Raw genomic sequence first — 20,258 nt, forward strand, 5'->3', positions numbered from 1 at the left:
AATATAAAATGATAAAAGCACATAAAACAACTTGAAAAATATCTAAATGAAAACTGAAAATATAAACAAATTTAAGAAAATCTTATATTAACATGCTATATAATACAACATTTAATTATATTCAATTATCAAAAACATTCTTTTTAATAATTAATAATTTAGAAAGAATTTCTAAATAACATTTTTATTTTTAAAGTGACCATGTAAAACGTTAACATTATGGTTTAGCCAATAGCTAATTTTGATTAGCCAATAGCTAATTTTGATTAGCCAATAGCTAATTTTCATTTGCTGTGCCAATAATAAAAGGATTATACAATGATAATATATAATCTTTTTTCCATTTCTGTCCTACATTTTACATTATTATTAATTATCAATTACCAAACTCCTGTATTAGTCAAACTCTAATCTACATCATTTAAAAAAGCACAATGTCAGCAGCATCAAGTGTGAAAGTCAGGTCAGTTTATTTGCAAAGCAATTTTCAAAATGCATACAGTTTCAAAGCAGCTTTACAGAAAAATCACAGCTAACTCCCCCAACGAGTGAGCCAAAGATGACTGCGGCTGGGGGAGAAACTGCACAGGATAGAAACAGTCAAAATATAGTTTTTCAATATTTTACAAGATGAATAAATGCAACGATGAAGTATCTTCCTGTCAACAACAATAAAGCTATTGATCCATTTTGGCATGTTAAGAGTTGCCATGGATACAAAGGATAAGTCCAAGGATGTGAACTGCTCTCTGAAAAGACTGAGTTGTCAGCTCATTAAATCTGATCAAGAGACCATTAAATAGAAACTGGAGAATATTATAGTGGAGTTTAACATTAACACATTCTTCAGGTGTTTAGAAATAACCGTGTTTTATCTGTTTATCTGTACTACTCGCTAGACCTTGATTAAAGTTTAAAGAAAGTTCACCATTCTAAATGTTTATTCACCCTCATTAGATCTCACAAAATGCTTATGTAGTTCTAACAAATGCATTATTTAAAGTAAGAAACTTCAGGCAATTTTTTGTGCTCCTGTCAATTTTGAGATTTGGGGTTTTGGGCTTTTCATAAATGTGTTTTTTTTTCAGTGTAATGTACAGAAAATATTCAAAATGCTTTCCAAAAAAAGTTATGAGTCTGTTTTTGTAGATTTCAATTACATTTATGCATACCTTTATCAAATTACAAAAATCCATGACCTTATTTTTATGGTTGGTAGACATTTTTGGGGTTGATTGCACCCTATTTGTGTGTTGAAAAATCTAAAAGTCATAGAGGAAAAAATAATAATAATAAAATCAGGAAATACTGTCAGAGGTCCAGTGCACCACATGTGGTAAATTTCCAACGTGACTTTAACTGAATTTCAAAAATCCTTGGCCTTATTTTTATAGTTGCTTCATGTTTTTGTGGGTTTATTGCACCTTATTTCTATATAATTTAAAACGGAAACACGTTTAATGACTCTTCTCATTATTCATCTACTCTATTCATCTACTCATCGTGTCGAGAAATCTAAAAGACACAGAAAAATTGCCAGAATTCCAGTGCACCACATGTGGTAAATTTCCAACAAGACTGAATTTCAAAAATCTTTGGCCTTATTTTTATGGTTGGTATACATTATCTTGGGGTTGATTGTAACTTATCTGTATTTAATTGACAATATATACATGTTTAATGACTATTCATTAACAGTGAATTATATCATGTTGAGCAATCTAAAAGTCATAAATTAGGAAATCATAGTCCAGTCATAGTGCACCAGATGTGGTAAATTTCCAACATGACTTCAACTGAATTTCAAAAATGGCTGGCCTTTTTATATGGTTGGTATAGGTTTTTGTTGGTTGATTGCAACTTATTTGTATTTAATTGAAAATAGAAACATGTTTAATAACTTGATTCATTAAGAATCAGTTATATCATGTTGAGAAATCTAAAAGTCATAGAAAAAAAAATCTAAATTTGCCAGAAGCACAGTGCACAAATGTGGTAAATTTCCAATCCAAAATTAACCAAATTTTTAAAATGATTGGCTTTATCTTTATGGTTGGCATACATTTTTTTGGGGTTGGTTGCACCTTATTTGCATTTATTGAAAATAGAAACATGTTTAATGATGCTATTCATTAACAGTCAGTTATATCGTGTTGAGAAATGTAAAAGTCATAGAAAAATAAAAAAATCTGGAAATACTGTCAGAAGTCCAGTCTACCAAATGTGGTAAATTTCCAAAATGACATTAACCAAATTTGAAAATCTTTGGCCTTATTTTTATGGTTGGTTTACATTTTTGGGGGGTTGATTTATTTGATTTGATTTTTATTTGTTTTCTTGAAATGAGAATTTCTCCTGAATAAAGTGTCATAAATGTCAATTTTACAGGTACTTAAGAGTACATACAGTTGAAGTCAGAATTATTAGCCCCCCTTTGATTATTTTCTTTTCTTTTTTAAATATTTTTCAAACGATGTTTAACAGAGCAAAGAAATTTTCACAGTATGCCTGATAATATTTTTTCTTCTGGAGAAAGTCTTATTTGTTTTATTTCCGCTAGAATAAAAGCAGTTTTTAATTGTTTAAAACCCTTTTAAAGGTAAAAATTATTAGCCCCTTTAAGCTATATATTTTTAAGCAGGTTAACCTAATTAACCTAGCTAAGCCTTTAAATGTCACTTTAAACTAGAAGGTGTCTTGAAAAATATCCAGTCAAATATTATTTACTGTCATCATGGCAAAGATAAAATAAATCAGTTATTAGAAATGAGTTATTAAAACTATTATGTTAAGAAATCTGTTGAACAAAATCTTCTCCATTAAACAAAAATTGGGGGAAAAAATAAACAAGTGGGCTAATAACTCAGGGGGGTTAATAATGCTGACTTTAACTGTACACCACTATTTTAGAAATGTATTAATTTCTATACACCATAATTTCATAAGTTTTATGGACGAATATGTTTATTCATACTTTGCCTTATATACAACATCTTATTCCACAAAAAAAAAATAACACTGTCAAAATGTTTCATATTGCTGGCTGTTGACAGAATTTTCTGAACTAAGATCCTCTTTTAAAGATCCACAAGATTGTATCCCAAATCTTAATGCAATCAATCAACTGTGGAAGTGTATTGATAACTATAGGCAGGGCTTGACATTAACACTCGCCAACCCACCAAATGCAGGTAGATTTCAGCTGTGGTGGGTTAGACAGCCACTCCCACTAGCCACTTTGGCTGGTTGAAGATCATTTTTTAAATTGTAGCTGTCTTAAAATCAGAGTTCAATAAGAATTGCCCAGTGGTCCAGGGCCAGCATGAGAGATGACAAAAACACCTTCGCATGAGCAAAAGAAACCGGTGAATACCAAATAAGAGGATGATCATGTGCACGGTGAGACACAGGCAGTTATAGTTATTTTTGTTAATATGGTTTAATTATTATCCTGTACAATAACATTGCATTAACATGAGATTAACTCTCCATTTATGTATAATTAACCGAACTTTAGCCTGGACAGACTACTGCGCATAATTCTTTTTTAAATGTCAATTATTTTTCATGGGCCAACAACATCACCACATTGAAATGGTCTATACACAAATATTTAGCTTGTTTTGGCATGATCTTGGGATAATGCTTTATTTATTTTTGGTGTGGCTAGAGAAAAATTTGGTAAAACCTTAGTGTTGAGCACTGAAAAGTTCTGGGAAATAAAAACGAATTGCAATGCGACACTATGAAAGCTCAATACACAAGCTCATACACAACACACAACAAATGAAATATATGAGGAGGCATGTGGACATAACGCAAAATCTAAATCAAGTAATTTTAGCATGCCAAAATCTAATTTTATGCATATAAAATATATTTTCCCAACAACAAAATTGTGGCTAGTGAAAATTGCGAGTGGCTAGTAATGTTGGAAAACTACTAGCCACAGTGGCTGGTGATCAAAAAAGTTAATGTGAAGCCTTGTTAGTGATTTTTTTTGCCTATTCACCAGTGCCTTAAGTGCACTTCTGCAGGTTACATTTTGTTTACATAGTAGTAGATTTTCCAAAATACCAGACATAGTGAGCTTGTTCCCGCAACCTCGTTTATACAGTAGCCTGAAGTGAAAACGAGAGCTTAAATGAGCTAGCAGTCTGCTAAACTGGAATGACTTTTCCACAGTTTGACTTCCAAAGCAGGAATGATTTTTTTCCCCCAGTTGACCAGTCTGACCTCCCCTCCCCCCAAAAATAAGTAGGTCAGTACCTGCAGCGCTTTCAGCCTGTTCTGTGTTGAATCCTCCAGATCACTGAAACGACTCACTTCCTCTGTTTTAGACACCAGCCAGCTCTGGAATTTATGAACACAGCTTTGGTACTGCTGGTGCTCCTCTGCTATTTTCTGCGCCAATGTCAACCTTTCCTGCAAATGAGTAACACACTCAGATTAAAAAACAAAAAGTTTCATTTTTGGACACTGAAGCAACAGTATTTTTTGTTGGAACACAAAGTTGACACAGACCAAAAAAGAAGCGCTGCATTAAACTCCATTTTTCTGCACCATGTCTTTAAAATATGTGAATTTATTTTACCCCAGCATTTTCAATAGAGTTTGCACTAGACAGCTGCTGCTGACGGTGCTATAGCGTTTACACTAGGCATGGGACGCTAACCGTTTTCAAGGTATACTTTGGTTTGGAAAAGTCAAGGTTTTGAAACTTTTCTGTAATACCGTTCCTGAGGTATGTGTAAGATTTTTATTTCCATTTTTTTAGGACAACAATATATCCAGCAGAAAAAATATTCAAAGATGCCGTTCTAAATTTTAAAGAAATCTGTGTTTTTGAAACAAATGAAGACAGCAGAAGTCACCGATTCATTTGAATTATATAGCCTGACGTGTTTACTGCTCCAAAATATCATAAATCTTTTAAAAAATAGAATATATTGTTTTCAAAGGGTGAAAAAGTTTTAGTTTTTTACCCAGACATTTAAAAAGAATATATTTTAGAGCAGTGAGCACAATACCGTGAAACCATGATATTGTTATCCAAGGTTATCATACCGTCAGAATCTTATTCCGGCCCATACTCAGTTTACACGGTCTTTCATCTCGTTTTAAGTTTTAACAACTAAATGAATGCTTAAGTCTAATTAACCAATTGTATTTTAATTACATTACCACATCGATGCTGTAAAAGAAACCTTATGTAATTGAAAATAGTCACATAAACCTTTCACAGGAAGTTTATTGTTGCCTCAAAGCACAAGCTAACCATATACCCCATTGGGAGAGAGAGAGTTTTGAGTTTATCTGCTTCTATTACTGTTATAGCAAAAAAGATCAAAGTTTACCACATTTTATACATATCACTTTTCTATAATTATAAAAATATTCTCACAATTAAAATTTATCAACAGCAATAAATACCACACCAGATAAAAAAATACATAAATAATAATAATAATAATAAAAGATAAAAATCTAAAACTTTTTAAAGTTTAATTTTGATCAAAATTGCACAATTTTAGAAGGATTCACATTTAAAAATATTTCATTTAAAGTCTCTCCAGATAAAAATTGTTGTCTGATAACATAAAAAATTGGGCATTCCACAGGTATATGTTTAACAGTTTGGTGTCTGTTGCAATATTGACATTTTTTTTGGGGGGGGGGGGGGGGGGGGGGTCCTCTCCTTTGAGTAAATGTTCATGTGTGAAACTAGTGTGTCTGATACAGCATCTTCTGTAAACAATCTCATCATGTCTTGAGTTAAAATTGGATTTTGTTCCTATTTCAGGCTGGATTTTAAAAAGTTTATTTTTTGAGCAATGATTTTGCTTGCCATTTGTCAAAAATGTAGCCTTTTATTAATGGCTTTAAATCTGAAGGCGGGATTTTGCACTCCTTCATCTTTCCTGTTAGGGCTGTTTTGGCAGCTTTGTCGGCTTGTTCATTTCCAAACAGTTCAACAGATCCAGAAATCCAGCAGAAAACTATATTATAAAATTTCTCTGTGGTTCATTCGCTTTGATAAAAACGTCAATAATAATGGGATGCTCCAGTTTAAAATAATTCAATGTTTGTAGACAAGAATTTGGTTTCACTGAGTTAAATTTAAGACTTTAAAAGACATTTTTAAGACCGTTAGGAATTTAATTTTAGACTTATAAAGGGCTAAAGGCTAAGGAATTTAGCAAATGGCTCAGATAGAAAAAGATTTTTATTTGCCCTATCAAAAACAAATATTATAATTTAATACATTAATAAAACAATAATAAAATAATAATAAAAAATATATATTTTTGATTTTATTTCTTAGCTAAATATTTTAAATATTGTGTAAAAACAAGCAGGCTCTAATTTTTTCAACACAAACTTTCTATAAAATAAAAAACAATAACAAATGTTTTAAAAGTTTAAAACTATAATAAACTAAATCTATGCACAACAATCTGTCCAGGTCAGTGTCCTCAGCAGTAAATACATAGGGCACTTTTAAACAAATGTTATTGCAAGGAAAATAATTAAACCATAAATACAGTTAAAAATGAATAAAATTAAGTTTTATTGAGATTGGTACTGTTTATTGTTTGGGTGTCAATGGCCAGATTGAGTAGCAATACATGAACAAAAGAAAATTAGGACCAGTTTAAAAAAGATTTAAGACCTACAAAACAATACTTCAGTAGATTTAAGACTTTAAGGCCTAAAATTTGGATTTTGAGATTTAAGACATTAAGACTTTAAGACCCAGCAGAAACTCTGCAGAAAAAAAAATAATAAAATTGTGTTCTTCAGCATTTTCAATGTGTTCCAGAGTCAAAAATAGAGCCTTTGCTTCAGCTGTAAAATTGAGCTTTAATCTGGAATACGAATGCCATAGTGTAATTGACCCATTAATATTGCTGCAGAAACACGACATGTATATAGGTTTATGAGTAGGATACAAACTGCTTATGTCAGCAACTTCTTGTTGATATGTATGTGGAAAAGTATCAGTCTTCTTATGCTTGCCCAGATCCAGATTTACATGCAACTTATTTGAACTCCATGGTGGGACCGGGCAAATGAGTGTCTGGTGGATAGAATCAAGATTTTGTTTTTTTATGTGTGTTCTGATCCGCACACCAAATCATCGAATATAGCTGGGACTTGCCTCAAATAAATCCAGATACTGAGGTTAAAAGATTGGTTTAAAAAGCTGAGCCAACTCGATCCAACAGGATCTGACACGACCTGACAAGAGGTGATTTGTGGAACACACCAAACCATCTAGCTGGACTGACACTGACCAATGGCCTGACAAAGCCCAACGGCCGACTATCGGCTTATATACTGTAATTAAATTTTTTCTTAGGCAACTACACCGGAAAAACACACAGCACTCATACTGTAAAATAAAGTGCAACCAAATGAAGTGCTAGCGTAAAATCTTTGACTTGAGTTGGTTTGAAGAGAGGCAGGTTTACCTGTGCTCGGTCTCGAATGTGGTTGTAGGCCTCTTGAAGACCCTGCTGAGTCTGCTCATCCACACTGGAGTCTTCTGTGCGGTTGAACAGAGCTGCGGCCTCATCCAGGAGTCTCTCCAGAAACTGGGCCTGGCCCTGGATGTCACTGTGGAGAACCCGCAGATGATCCACCTGCCACAGCTTTTCTTGCAGACCCAGCTGCATCTCCAGCAGAGGCTCCAAAGAGCGGTGCATCTTCTCCAGCCACAGGCCAAACTCCTCATGAGCCTTCAGGTACTCACTCCAGTGCAGCCAAACCCACTCGATACGACTGTCAGAGAGCACGAAAGAGATCACACTAATAAACTGAGGAAATAAAACGATGGGTCCATTTAGACATTACGCTGATGATAAGCATCTTTGTGTCAGCATAAATCACCATATATTTGAATGTATTGCACTGTCAGCAACAACAGCTATTTTCATGGCAAAAACAAATGATTAAATTTAAATAAACACTATAGTGAAACTAGATCAGATTTATGTTAACATTTGTTTACAATTCTAGAGCACTTCCAATTAAACCTTTCATGAATATCTCTTTAAATGAACTTCAATTGCATGTCAGTTTATTCAACTAACAACATCCTAGCAGTCTACTAATACTCTAATGAGAGTTAACTGACATCTAATAGTCAAGTTAACTAAAGTCAACAGATAGAAAAAAAGATGATCATCAAAATAAAGAACAAAAACGTTTATTTTTGTAATAAACTAGAAATTTACAGCTTCATGCATTTATATAGACCTTTTTCTTCGTTGCTGCATGGAAGGCGCCTTGTGACCAGCGACTTTCGCTAGGGTGCTTAGAATGCTTCTTAGGCCCCGTTTACACTAGTACATTTTAGTTTTAAAGGGCACCTATGGTGAAAAATCTACTTTTCAAGCTGTTTGGACAGAAATGTGTGTAAGTATAGTGTATAAACTGTCATATTGGGGTGAAATAAACACACCCAGTCCTTTTTTTTTTCAAATTTAACAACATAAAAACGGTGAACCAATTGGATCAGTTTTCAGATCGACCGCAACTTTACGTAGGAGTGCGGCCCCCCCGCCCACCAATATTGATTGCCAGCTGTGTGCATTAATATGTCCGGTAGTCATGTGTATAATCATTTCAACAAGAGAGGACGAGCGCAAAGCAACCGGGAATAAAAGGTCTGTTGTGTCGCTTGGATCATCAAATGTGATCAAGAGTAAGTTTTACAAGTTTAACATGGTTTAAAACAGAGCATGTGTGTAATGAATTAAAGCGATTCACTTCAGATTCACTTCATCAGCACAGCCGCGTGTCAGAACAATTATAAAGGAAGACGCTTCAATCGCGGTTTGTGGACGTTAAATCAGGTTTATTTTGTAAATTAACATACAGATATCCATACAACAGTGGAGATTACCAATATCATGTCACATATGCGTGCAAAACGAGTGCAAAGCTTAACGTACTGTCTCTCTCTCTCTCTGTGTGTGTGTGTGTCTGCTGCGCTATGTGTGTGTGTGTGTGTGTGTGTGTGTGTGTGTGTGTGTATGTATGTGTCTGCGGTTTGTGTTTGTGTCCTTGCTGTGTGTGTGCGTGAACTTTGCAATGACATTGTGTGTGACTCATCGTTTCAACGCCACAAAAAATGCATCAAATACTGATTGTTAAAAGTTCTTACTGTAGTATTTCTCACACACGTTGCGTGAGATCTGCTTCCTGAAGCAGCCGAGGGCGGCGATTGCTGACAGGCACGTGGGAACGGTGGGCGGGGAGGACTAGCCTTAAAGGGCCAGTACAAAAAAAAACAGCAAAAACTTTTTTCCAGCTATAATATAGAAACTTCAAACAGCTATAATAAATAATCTCATGGGTGTTTTGAGCTGAAACTTTACAGACACATTCTGGGGACACAAAAGACTAATATTAAATATGAAAAAAGGGGTAACCTATGTGCCCTTTAAAACAGCATTTTAGAATGAAAACGATCCACGTCCACACTAGCGTTTCACCCAGCGTTTCTGAACAACTCTCCGTCTACACCACACCACTGAAAACGCACATCATGTGACCACACACACACACTCTGGCATGCGCAGCAGCATATGTACCCAGATGAGAGCTGTGCTCGTCGGACTGTTCATCTAAGATCTACCGCTGGATCCAATCTTACTATATTTGTTAAACGTGATATTGAATTAATCTTGTTGCCTATATCTTATGACATATTCCTTGACTTTGGTCTTTTGAATCTATTACTTGTTCTCAGGTAACGTGTTTTGGCTGAGCGCAAAGATAAGTGAATAATTAATGCAACCACGTACATTCTGTATGTTGACTGATTGCTTGCCTTTATTTCCTATAATGTATAAACTTATTGTAGGTTATACTTTTATAATGGCCATTATTAAACCTGATATTCAGTGGAAGAGACAAGGTATGTTTCGTATTTTCAATGAAAATGAAAGGAGGCAGTTATGTTATAGGCTCCGTTTTGTTTATAAATATGCATACAGTGAAGATGACGGTCATATAAATATGCAGCTACATGACGCCTCAACATTACTGCTGTCTGTTAAGTTGCTAATATCAACATGAGAATAGGCAGTTCCTTATATCATGTTTTCATTTTACTGTTAAGAGAGTGAAACAACGTAGCCAGGATGATGTGAGTGAGGTTATAAAGTACACTGTGTTCCCTTTGAAGATTTACCCGATGTGTCCTCGGGTGTCTGTTTTCCATATCAAACTTGCGAAGTCTGAAGAATGAAAATGGCCTCTTCAGCATTTTCAAAAAGCTCCGTTTTCGGCGCTCGAAAACTCTGGTGTAGTGTGGACAGATGGCGTAACTGTAGCAAAACGTATGTGTTTTAAAACTAAAACGTATTAGTATAAACAGGGCCTGAGATGGAGCAGCAGCATTTTAGAATGAAAACAGCCTCTTCAACGTTTTCAAAACACTCCGTTTTCGGTGTTCGAAAACTCCGGTGTAGTGTGGACGGATGGTAAACGTATTAGTATAAACGGGGCCTTAACGTTCGTTAAGAATTGTCATCAGCCAGAGCAGCGTTTGTCAACTGGGCGTCAATACTGTTTTTAGTGGATTGCGTGTCAGACAACGAGGAAAAAATGCCTCGCAGCAGTTGTTTTCCATCCCACTAGATCGCAATTTTTTTTAAATAATCAGTCCAGGAGGTGGCGCAAGTAAAATAGATTAAAACTATTTTTTTCAAAGCTGTCCGAATGTGACTCTTTATAGGTTCAATGCATCCTCCTTACGCATACACGCAAAGCATAATGCGGAATTTTGCGTTCTAAGAAAAAGGTCTGTAGCTCTCTCTGACTGGAACAGTCATGGAAATCTCTGGTTAAAAAAAAAATAATAATAATAATAAAAAATAAATTCCCATAAAAAAATTTTAATATTACTTTATTATATCTAATTAAGAGAGAAAAAAAGGGAGGGGGGACAAAGCGGATGTCATAGGGTTTACAAAATCAAGTCACAATACATTTGAAGCACATTATCACATATTGTTCACAATGACATACTCAGTCCACTTTTGGCACTTTTTTTTGATAAATACTAATGTTTGATTACATATATAATATTTGTTTTTCTTGATTATGATTCATTATGGGTTTATATGTAATATACACATTTTTTTTATCAAATACTGTATGAACAAAATAATTTACACAAAAGTTTTATGTGACTTTTAAATAAAAATAACAAAGAAATCATTATAACAAAAGTCACTTCATCTATTAAGGCAAAAGATCATTGCTTACTGCGGTTTCTGTAGTAAAATTATTGTAGCATTAACAGTGATATCCCAAATGCAACCATATGCAAATAGCCAGGCACTTTTAAGTATGATTTATGACAGAGCCTGTACCTGTGACAGTGAATGATGTAAGTTAACGTCTCATCCCAGAAAGCTTTCAAATCTTTGAGTTTGGAATGAGTCTGATTCTTCAACTCTTCATCTCCATTTCGAAGAAGTGCTTCAGAAGCCACAAGCACTCGGTCCATCTTCACATGACCTTCAGGCTCTGAGGTGTGGATTTTCTATAAGACAGAGAAAACACATGATTAGACATATGCTGATATTCAATAATGCAATATACAGTATATTGTTAAAATGAACATGCACAATATTGATATCGTGGGCAATTCGAAATATTGTAATTTTTTTTTATTATTTAAGCTTTTTGAGTGCTTTTAAAGAATACTGAGATTGTTTTATTGGCAGTGGTTGTTCATTACTGCAACAAATGCTTGCAGACTTAACAGGCGATTATTTTTAAACGTGACCATTTTGAACATTTAATCTGGCCTACCACATTGAAAACTGACTATTTATAGGTCTTTTCAATAACTCTGTACACTAAGGCTCCATTAACAGTAGGGTTGTCAAAAGTATGAAATTGGGTACCAATTGGTACTGAAATTTTAAAAACGTCTATTTCCTGTTAACAACTGAGCGATGTTGAGCGCACACCTAAACACTGCTGATTGGCCATCAGCTCACAGACAGATCAGCTGATCTAGAGGCTTTGAAATGCTCCAGCGTCTGTGTATCTCTAACTGTGTCTCATTTCAGAGGCTGCATCCTCCGAAGGATGCATTCGAAGGGCAGTGCATCATCACGCCACAACGAAGACTGTCTCATTCAAAAAATATATAATCAATTAAAAGTAAATAAATAAATAAAAATAAATAAATATAAATTAAAAATCAAAGGCTCCTTCAAATGCATCCTTCGGTTTTTCAGGTAACAAAGGATACAGTTGGTGGATCCGTCGCAGCCTCAAACATACCAAGATTGATTGCCTGATAATAGCCTCTTTCACACAGTGAAACCAGTAAATATCCTGAAAATTACCGGAGCGACTTTACCAGTACATCCAAAAAAGCGCTGTTCACACAGGCAAGGATGTTGCAGAATTTTTCTGGAAAAGACCATTCACACATCCATTCCAGAATACCGGTAAATTCTGACATCATTAACCAGAAATGAGCTCTAAACGGCTACACTTGTATTTGTAAACATTTTACTACATTACAAACTCTTTGGATGGATAAGTATTGTGAACAACTTCGATGAAAACATATGAAGTAACACTTTCGCATGTGGAGATGTACATAATATGTGTGTGCTGGTGCTCACCGGCTGCTTCACGTGCACGCACGTCATGCAACTGAAGGAAGCAGAACTTGAAGGTAAACAACCAACGGCTTATCATAAGCATTTTATCGATAATTTTACACACAGATGGCATTAAGGAGGAACATAAACGCTTTCAGACAAACATCTAGCAGCTTAATGTGTCTGGAAAAATATTCAAAGGTTTTTATTTTCATAAACAGATAGATGTCCTTAAATCTAACAGACTGAAACTAACATCTACATTTTTTTTTTTATTTCATGGGACCTTTAAGAAATTAATAATTGTTCTATTAATAATAACTGTTTTAAGATAATAAATTTTTTTTTTTTTTTTTTTTTTTTTTGTTACCTATCTTACTTTATCCCCCTTTTGCAATTTAATTTGATAAAACTAGGGATGCACTGATCTCGATACTTGGAATGGATAACGTTTCGATACCGCATATTTTTGCTGGAAACCTGCAGGAAAATATTAGGCTTTGATAAAAGGCTGATTACTTCACCAACAATTAGTGTCAATGGTGGTAGCCTATTGTAGATTTCAAAGAAAAATCTTAATATTAAAAAAGCAAACATAAGCTGGACCACAACAGATCAATGTCATCACAAATGCTTAAATAATGTAGCCCACAGTTTATAGCAAGTATAATTTTTTTTGTTAGATTGCTTCATCTGTTTCATAGAAACTGTATTATGCTTAACAAAACGGCACAGTATCGGGATCAGATCTGTATCGATCGATACTCAGAATTTTGGTATCGAGATCGGATCGGTTCCAAAAAATGGTATCAGTGCATCCCTAATTAAAACATTTCTTTACTCCGAACATGTATACACAATAAAGTGGTAAGTATTTTTTTTAGCTATTATACCGGTTAAAGTAACCTTTTGTGTAGCTTGGGTCAATACTGTGATAATACCGTCCATCGTGATAAAACTTTAGCAATTAATCGCAACAAGAAATTGATAGAAGCCAAGTCATGATCAATGGAACATCTAAACTGATAGGATTATATAGGATCAACCTCTGTGAGATGATCACAAGAGCTTCTTTAGCAAACATGAGACACATCTGAGAAACTGAGATAGCTCTATTTCAGTTCTACCAAAAGTCAGAGATCAAGAAAGGTCTTACCTCGGTCTCTCTGAGCCTGACCTCCAGTGCTGATCTGGGCCCTTGGGTGTTATCATTTTGTTTGAGCCTCTCCTGGACGGCCTGCATCCAGGATCGGGCTTCCTCCAGACTTTCCCTGAACTCATGCTGCTCCTGCTGGGTCATTAGGTTAAGGCTGACCTGATGCAAAAACAGGGGACACACATTTTCATTTCATATTTCAATTTAGTAAAAACAACCGATAGCGCATACTGATTTTAATCACTTTAAGCACATGCGTTTATCTAGAGTGTGCCTGTAGCTCAACTGGCAAAGCCAAAGCACCTTTAAGGCAAGTCTGTTCATTCAGTAACCATATTGGAAATCATCCCTCAGGAAGCAATTTTTTAAATCAAGCAAAAACAGCTCTATTTATATGAATGGGGAAAGATTGAAACCTCAAAAAGTGTTGGTTAAAAATTATGTGATAATGTCAGTGCCAATAGCCAATATGCGCCGACATATAGCACCATGGTGCTGACGGCGACCAGAGTTCGATTCTCGGCTCGAGGTCCTTTGCCGACCCCTCCCCTCTTTCTGCTCCCAATACTTTCCTGTCTGCAACCTCTACTGTCCTTTCCAAATAAAGGCAAAAACCTGATGAAAAATAATTACAAAAAAATAAAATAAATAAATAAAATTATGTGATCCGGAATATACATTCTAAATCATACAGTTGAAGTCAGAATTTTTAGCCCTACTGAATTATTAGCCCCCCTTTTTATATTTTTCCCCCAATTTCTGTTTAATGGAGAGATGATTTAATAACTCGTTTCTAATCACTGATTTATTTTATCTTTGCCATGATGACAGTAAATAATATTTTACTAGATATTTTTCAAGACAATTCTATACAGCTTAGTCACAATTAAAGACTTAACTAGGTTAATTATGAAGGATAGAGTATATTTATTAGCCCCTTTAAGCTATACTTTTTTCAATAGTTCTACAGAACAAACCATCGCCATACAATAACTTGACTAATTTCAAAATATAGCTTAAAGGGGCTAATAATTTTGTCCTTAAAATAGTGTTTAAAAAAAAAAAACTGTTTTTATTCTAGCCAAAATAAAACAAATAAGACTTTCTCCAAAAGAAAAAAATATTATCAGGCATAACGTGAAAATTTCCATGCTCTGTTAAACATCATTTGGGAAATATTTGAAAAAGTAAAAAAATTCAAGTGAAAAATTGAAAGGGGGGCTAAGAATTCTAATAATTAGACTTCAACTGTAAATAGGGCTTGTTTTACAGATAAATATTGTATTTTAATTTAATATATATTTAAATAAAACTGTTTTTACAGAAATTATTTGTTTAAATGTTTGCATATTTCTGTAAAAAAGTGGAACAGAATTCTTTTAAATATTAAAATGGATATAAGGATAAACAAAGTTCCACAAAACTGCAATTAACATTGATGATGAAAGGTCTTCCATCAAAATGAGTGAAAAATCTGACAGATCTCAAACATTTTATCGTAAATATCTTGGCTTTGGTTCCCGGGAAATGTCACCACAATGGAAATAACAACCTTGACTCAAAAAATAAAATAAAATAAAATATGAGTCACTTACTTTGGATAAAAGGGCCGGTCAAACAAATAAATTGTAAAACACTTGTTTAAATCAACAAGGATAATAATCAGTATAATGTTTTTTTAATGAGAAGTTTAAGCATTTGCTGGCTTCATGATTATCTCATATTTTGAGAAGGGTATAAACGGAGGTCAGAGCCAGCTCCAAATGGACTGGTTAGCTCCAAGTGGGTGGGACTTGAGCCCAAGTGGGCGGGACTTGAGCTCCAAGTGGGCTGTACACACCTCCTGGGGTACAGGATAGCTCCTCTTGTACATGAGTCCAACCTTTTGTGTTTTATGAATGTCTACACCTACCCCAACCCTAAACCCAACCTCACAGCAACCTGTTGTGTTTTAATTATGTCTACTACACCTAGACAACCCTAAACCCAACCTAGATGCAGCATAAGTCCCTCCCACTGGTTGGTCACCCAGCCCACTGGTTGGTCACCCAGCCAACTTGCGGTGTAATTCCTCCCATTTGGAGGTCTCCAAACAGCAGCTGGAGTCAGCTTCTTTTGGGGCTCTTTTCCATTTAATAAAGATTACAATATAAAGCACATCCTCAATGTACACTGTATAACTCATTCTAATTATAAAATTGAGTAAATTGTTTTATGTACCAGCCTTTTTGTTTTGGTAGTGGCAGTGTAATTTCTGAAAGAGGTTTCACCACATCAGGACTTCCTGTTAAGCAACAGACTGCTTGAATTTATACAGGCTTTTCCTCATTTAAAAGAAGATATTCATTATATGTTCTCCCAAAACTCTGCATTTTGTCTAATGTATTATTTTGAAGTTTTATATTATTTAGTAACTCTGAAACAAACAACTGTTATTACATATAAAAGTTTCAATTGGCTATACATATTATTTCTGTCATTAAAGGGATAGTTCACTCAAAAATGAAAATTGTCTAACGTTTACGAGTTCTTTTTGTGTTTAACAGACATAAAAGGATATTTTAAAGAAAGCTGGAAACCTGTAACCACTGACTTCCATAGTATTTGTTTTACCTACTATGGAAGTCAATGGTTACTGCTTTCCAGCATTCTTTAAAATATCTTCTTTTGTGTTCAACAGATGAAAGAAACTCATCAGGCATGGGATTAGCAGAGGACAAAAAAGGAGGAAGTCGAGATCCCAACCCCCTCCACACCCCCAAAAAATGTAAATAATATATGTCTCTGTGTGTTTAAATAATAATAATAGAAATAATAATTCTAAATAATAAAAAATTCTTTATATAAATATTTGTTATTGGCCACACAATTCAAGTTAATTTAATTAAAGTTTTTTTTAACCGTTTAAATGTTTAGTACTTTAATAGTCACCTAAATAATGTTTAATAGGTTTATAATTGTATTGTAATGTCGAGACAGACCCACACCGCCACTAGATGGCGCCACTAACTCTTAGTTCTCTTGTGTCCATAGAATATAATTTTCCCTGTTATTTAGTGACTCTTTATTCCACTCAATAAATAAACTACTAGTCAATCAACAATTCAAACTGTAAAAAGTCCAGTTGAATTGAGCAGCCTAATATGCTTTAACATTCCACCCTGAAAAATATATCATGCATTGCTAAAAAGAGTTTATCACTTTCATGTTCCTTCTGCGTAGTCCATGTTTTAATAGGTTTAATTAATTAAAAATATATATTTTTAAATTGGTATCATCATCTAAACAACTTTAGGACAATTTCAGGCACTACATTTCAGGTGCTAAGCTGTAGCACTGAATAAACGAAGACATCAGGACAGATGACTTGCAGAGAACAATAACAAAAGTGCATCCTGGCTTTATAACATGCATAAAGCGCACTCGGTCGTGACATAAAAATGTGAGCGTGGAAAAAGTGTACAGCCGAGCAAGAATTCAAATCGATTTCATAATTTTGTATATTGTCAGCGGCTTCGTCATTATAGGACTACACAATATCATTATCCCTAAATGACGTCCGGAATGAAGCAGTTAATGCTCCTTGTGCACAATGTTGAGCAATGAAGGCGCAAATCATCAATCAGGTCTTTTGCTTTGATAACGATGAACCTGACTGAGACCCCCCACTCCCTCCTCAAAAAAAAAAACATCTGATTTAAGCAAATCACAGGGGTTGCCCCATTGAGGTCGGAAAATATGGAAATCCCTGACTCATAAAGGCTTGGAATCACTTGAGGGCGAGTAAATAGTGAGTAAATGCACATTTTTTGGGTGAACTATTCTTTTAATACAGGGGTTCTCAAACTTTTAAGCAACCCCCAAAATAACAATGCCAGTGACTCGGGACCCCCAATATCCTCTGAGGTTGTTATAAATACAGAAACCTTGCATGCAATGGCAGCCACACACCAATAGACCAAAGTCTATTCTTCCTTTATTTTTTTTAATGTATGTCAGCGCTGTAAATGTGCCAGAAAGTTTAACCTGGTTTATAAAATCAATCTGTGGCATCTGCCGCTATTGCTGTGTCTTTAATATAATGTAAATACCCCAGGGGTTGCATTCCAATAGAACTAGTAACTATAAACAACTATTTTTTTCTCTTCAGTAGGTTATGGATAAAATACGGTAATTCTTATGGTTTAATAAAAAGAAATTGATTTTTGGAAAATCACCAAGTGACCCCCCCTTCATTGTCTCTTGACCCCTCTGAGGGTCCCGACCCCCACTTTGAGAACCACTGCTTTAATAGACTGATAAACTTGTAAAATTCCATTCAGAGAAAGTAAATTAGTACATTAAAAAATGTATATCACTAAGAAAACAGTCAAAAAGGTCTGTTTAATATATTGTAACAAACTGTTCTAATTCTAGTTCTAAGACTACTGTTTTATTTTAGATCAAATATATTATTTATGATTAAGCCAATGTTAACAGATTGTTGGAATAATTATGCCAACTATCTGCAACTATTAGATGACGCAGTCACAAGAAAACTTTGAGTCAGAGAAGTCTGACATTTTTTACATCGTAGCAAAGCGTAGTAATTATTGGGTTTTTCGGGTTTGTTCACAAATTGTGACATGAATCACCCCTCTGGCAGTTGGTTTGAACCAAACACCTTCTGGTTGCCATCCAGTATTTGTAACCACTAAACCACTCCACCCTACAGCGCAATGTTTCACCAAAACGCTTGTATACTGTCAATAATGCTAAACTTTTCATAACGGGGGGTGGGGAAGGAGGTCTGGGTGCTAAACAATATTCCTTAAGTGGCAACAAACAAAACAAGAGACTCAATGAATGGCAGAGCAAAATAAGCCCCTTTTTCAACTGTACAGAAGCGCCTTACAACGGATTTTACAAGGCATTTTCCTGCGTGACTCATATCTCCCACAGCATTCCCATAACCCTTTTCATATGAAAATACTCAAACAATAGATCTGGAGAAAACTGTAAACCCTTAGTGCCACAGTTTCCCTCTGAGTGTCTTGAATGTTATTCAGTGGGGATGTGAACAAAACATGCTATTAAGAAAATCTATATATATAAATAAACTATTTTTACTTTGTGTTTCTCAGGATTTATGATTTTTCGGTGTTCCCACATGAAAAAAAAAAAAAAAAATAGTAATTTATAGTAAATACTACAGTGCTTTTGAAATATACTATGTTAAAGTGAATTATGCTGTATATATTATATTATTTACAAGTTAAAACACTTTATTGATGAATGCTAGTGTGCTGTAGCACTAACTATAGAATGAAATGTAGTATATTTTAGTTTTTACTACAGTAAACTGTGGTGTTTTTATTCATTAATTTTCCATCGGCTTAGTCCCTTTATTCATCAGGGGTCGCCACAGTGGAATTAACTGCCAACTTATCCAGCATATGTTTTACACAGCGGATGCCCTTCCAGCTGCAACCCAGTACTGGGAAACAACTGGGGTGTATTGTAGTTTAATATATGATAGTTGTAGAAACACTACAATATTGGATGATTTTTTTATTACTATAGCTGGTGTTACCATACCAACTACAGAATTACCACAACAGATTAAATTCCAGTACTTTACTATAATGTGATTCAAAAACCCCATAGTATTTACTATAGATTACTACTATAGTGTTTTAATGTTGGTTTGAGTAAAATCTTTTTCTTGTTTTACTCGGTAAACTACTGAAAATATTTCTGTCAAATTAAAAATAGTAATGTTTTCAGACATGTTAATGTTCACATTTAGATAACAATACCATCATTTTAATTTACAAAGTTATGAAAGCAATAGTGGGGTAAATAGTGATTTTATATTCTGACTTTCTCCTTAATAATATCATATCAAAAAAATATTCTTTGTCAATTCTAAACAGGGAAATAATAATAATAATACCTTACATTTAGTGATTTTCTGGACACTCAAAGCGCTTTACCTGGGTTTCTACAGATATCATAATGTCAAATTTAAGACTTTAAGACCTTTTTAAGACCATTAAGTATTAAATTTAAGCCTTTTTGACCTTATTCTTCAATGCGGAAGTGCGCTTATTTTCGCGATTGTTTTAGAACTTCTGATTCAGTTGCCTATGAGAGAAATGACTAGTAATAATAAACGGCAGAAAACGGTCAAATTACTTACTCTACAAACAAGTGTTTGCTTGACAATAAAAAGTAGAATAATATAATAAGAAAATATCAGTTTGCAAAACCAAGCAGCAAAACGAGCTGTTTTTAACGTTTAAAAATGAATGGAAGTGAATAAGACTGGAAGTCTTGAGCCAAAATGATTCAAATGGCTTCACCCACTCGTACGTGGAGAATAAGGTGAATATCACAATAACAAAAACACGCACACACATAAAGAGAAAATGCAAAATCACAAAATTAGTTATAAAATAAATGTATTCAAATTGAAC

General features: G+C 34.4%; 1 protein-coding gene across 1 annotated transcript in view; it reads right to left on the reverse strand.

The window, feature by feature from the left end:
• syne3 (spectrin repeat containing, nuclear envelope family member 3) overlaps positions 1 to 20,258 on the reverse strand; it is a 59,941-nt gene that overhangs the window by 36,098 nt on the left and 3,585 nt on the right. The window contains exons 2-5 of the mRNA XM_056476831.1: positions 13,801 to 13,959; positions 11,391 to 11,563; positions 7,476 to 7,785; positions 4,270 to 4,425 (exon numbers count right to left, since the gene is read on the reverse strand). Of these exons, the coding sequence (XP_056332806.1) occupies positions 4,270 to 4,425; positions 7,476 to 7,785; positions 11,391 to 11,563; positions 13,801 to 13,944 (783 nt within the window). The 5' untranslated portion in view covers positions 13,945 to 13,959. The remainder of the gene's footprint in view (positions 1 to 4,269; positions 4,426 to 7,475; positions 7,786 to 11,390; positions 11,564 to 13,800; positions 13,960 to 20,258) is intronic.

The sequence above is a fragment of the Danio aesculapii genome, chromosome 17 (genome assembly GCF_903798145.1).
Source record: "Danio aesculapii chromosome 17, fDanAes4.1, whole genome shotgun sequence".
Lineage (NCBI taxonomy): Eukaryota > Metazoa > Chordata > Actinopteri > Cypriniformes > Danionidae > Danio > Danio aesculapii.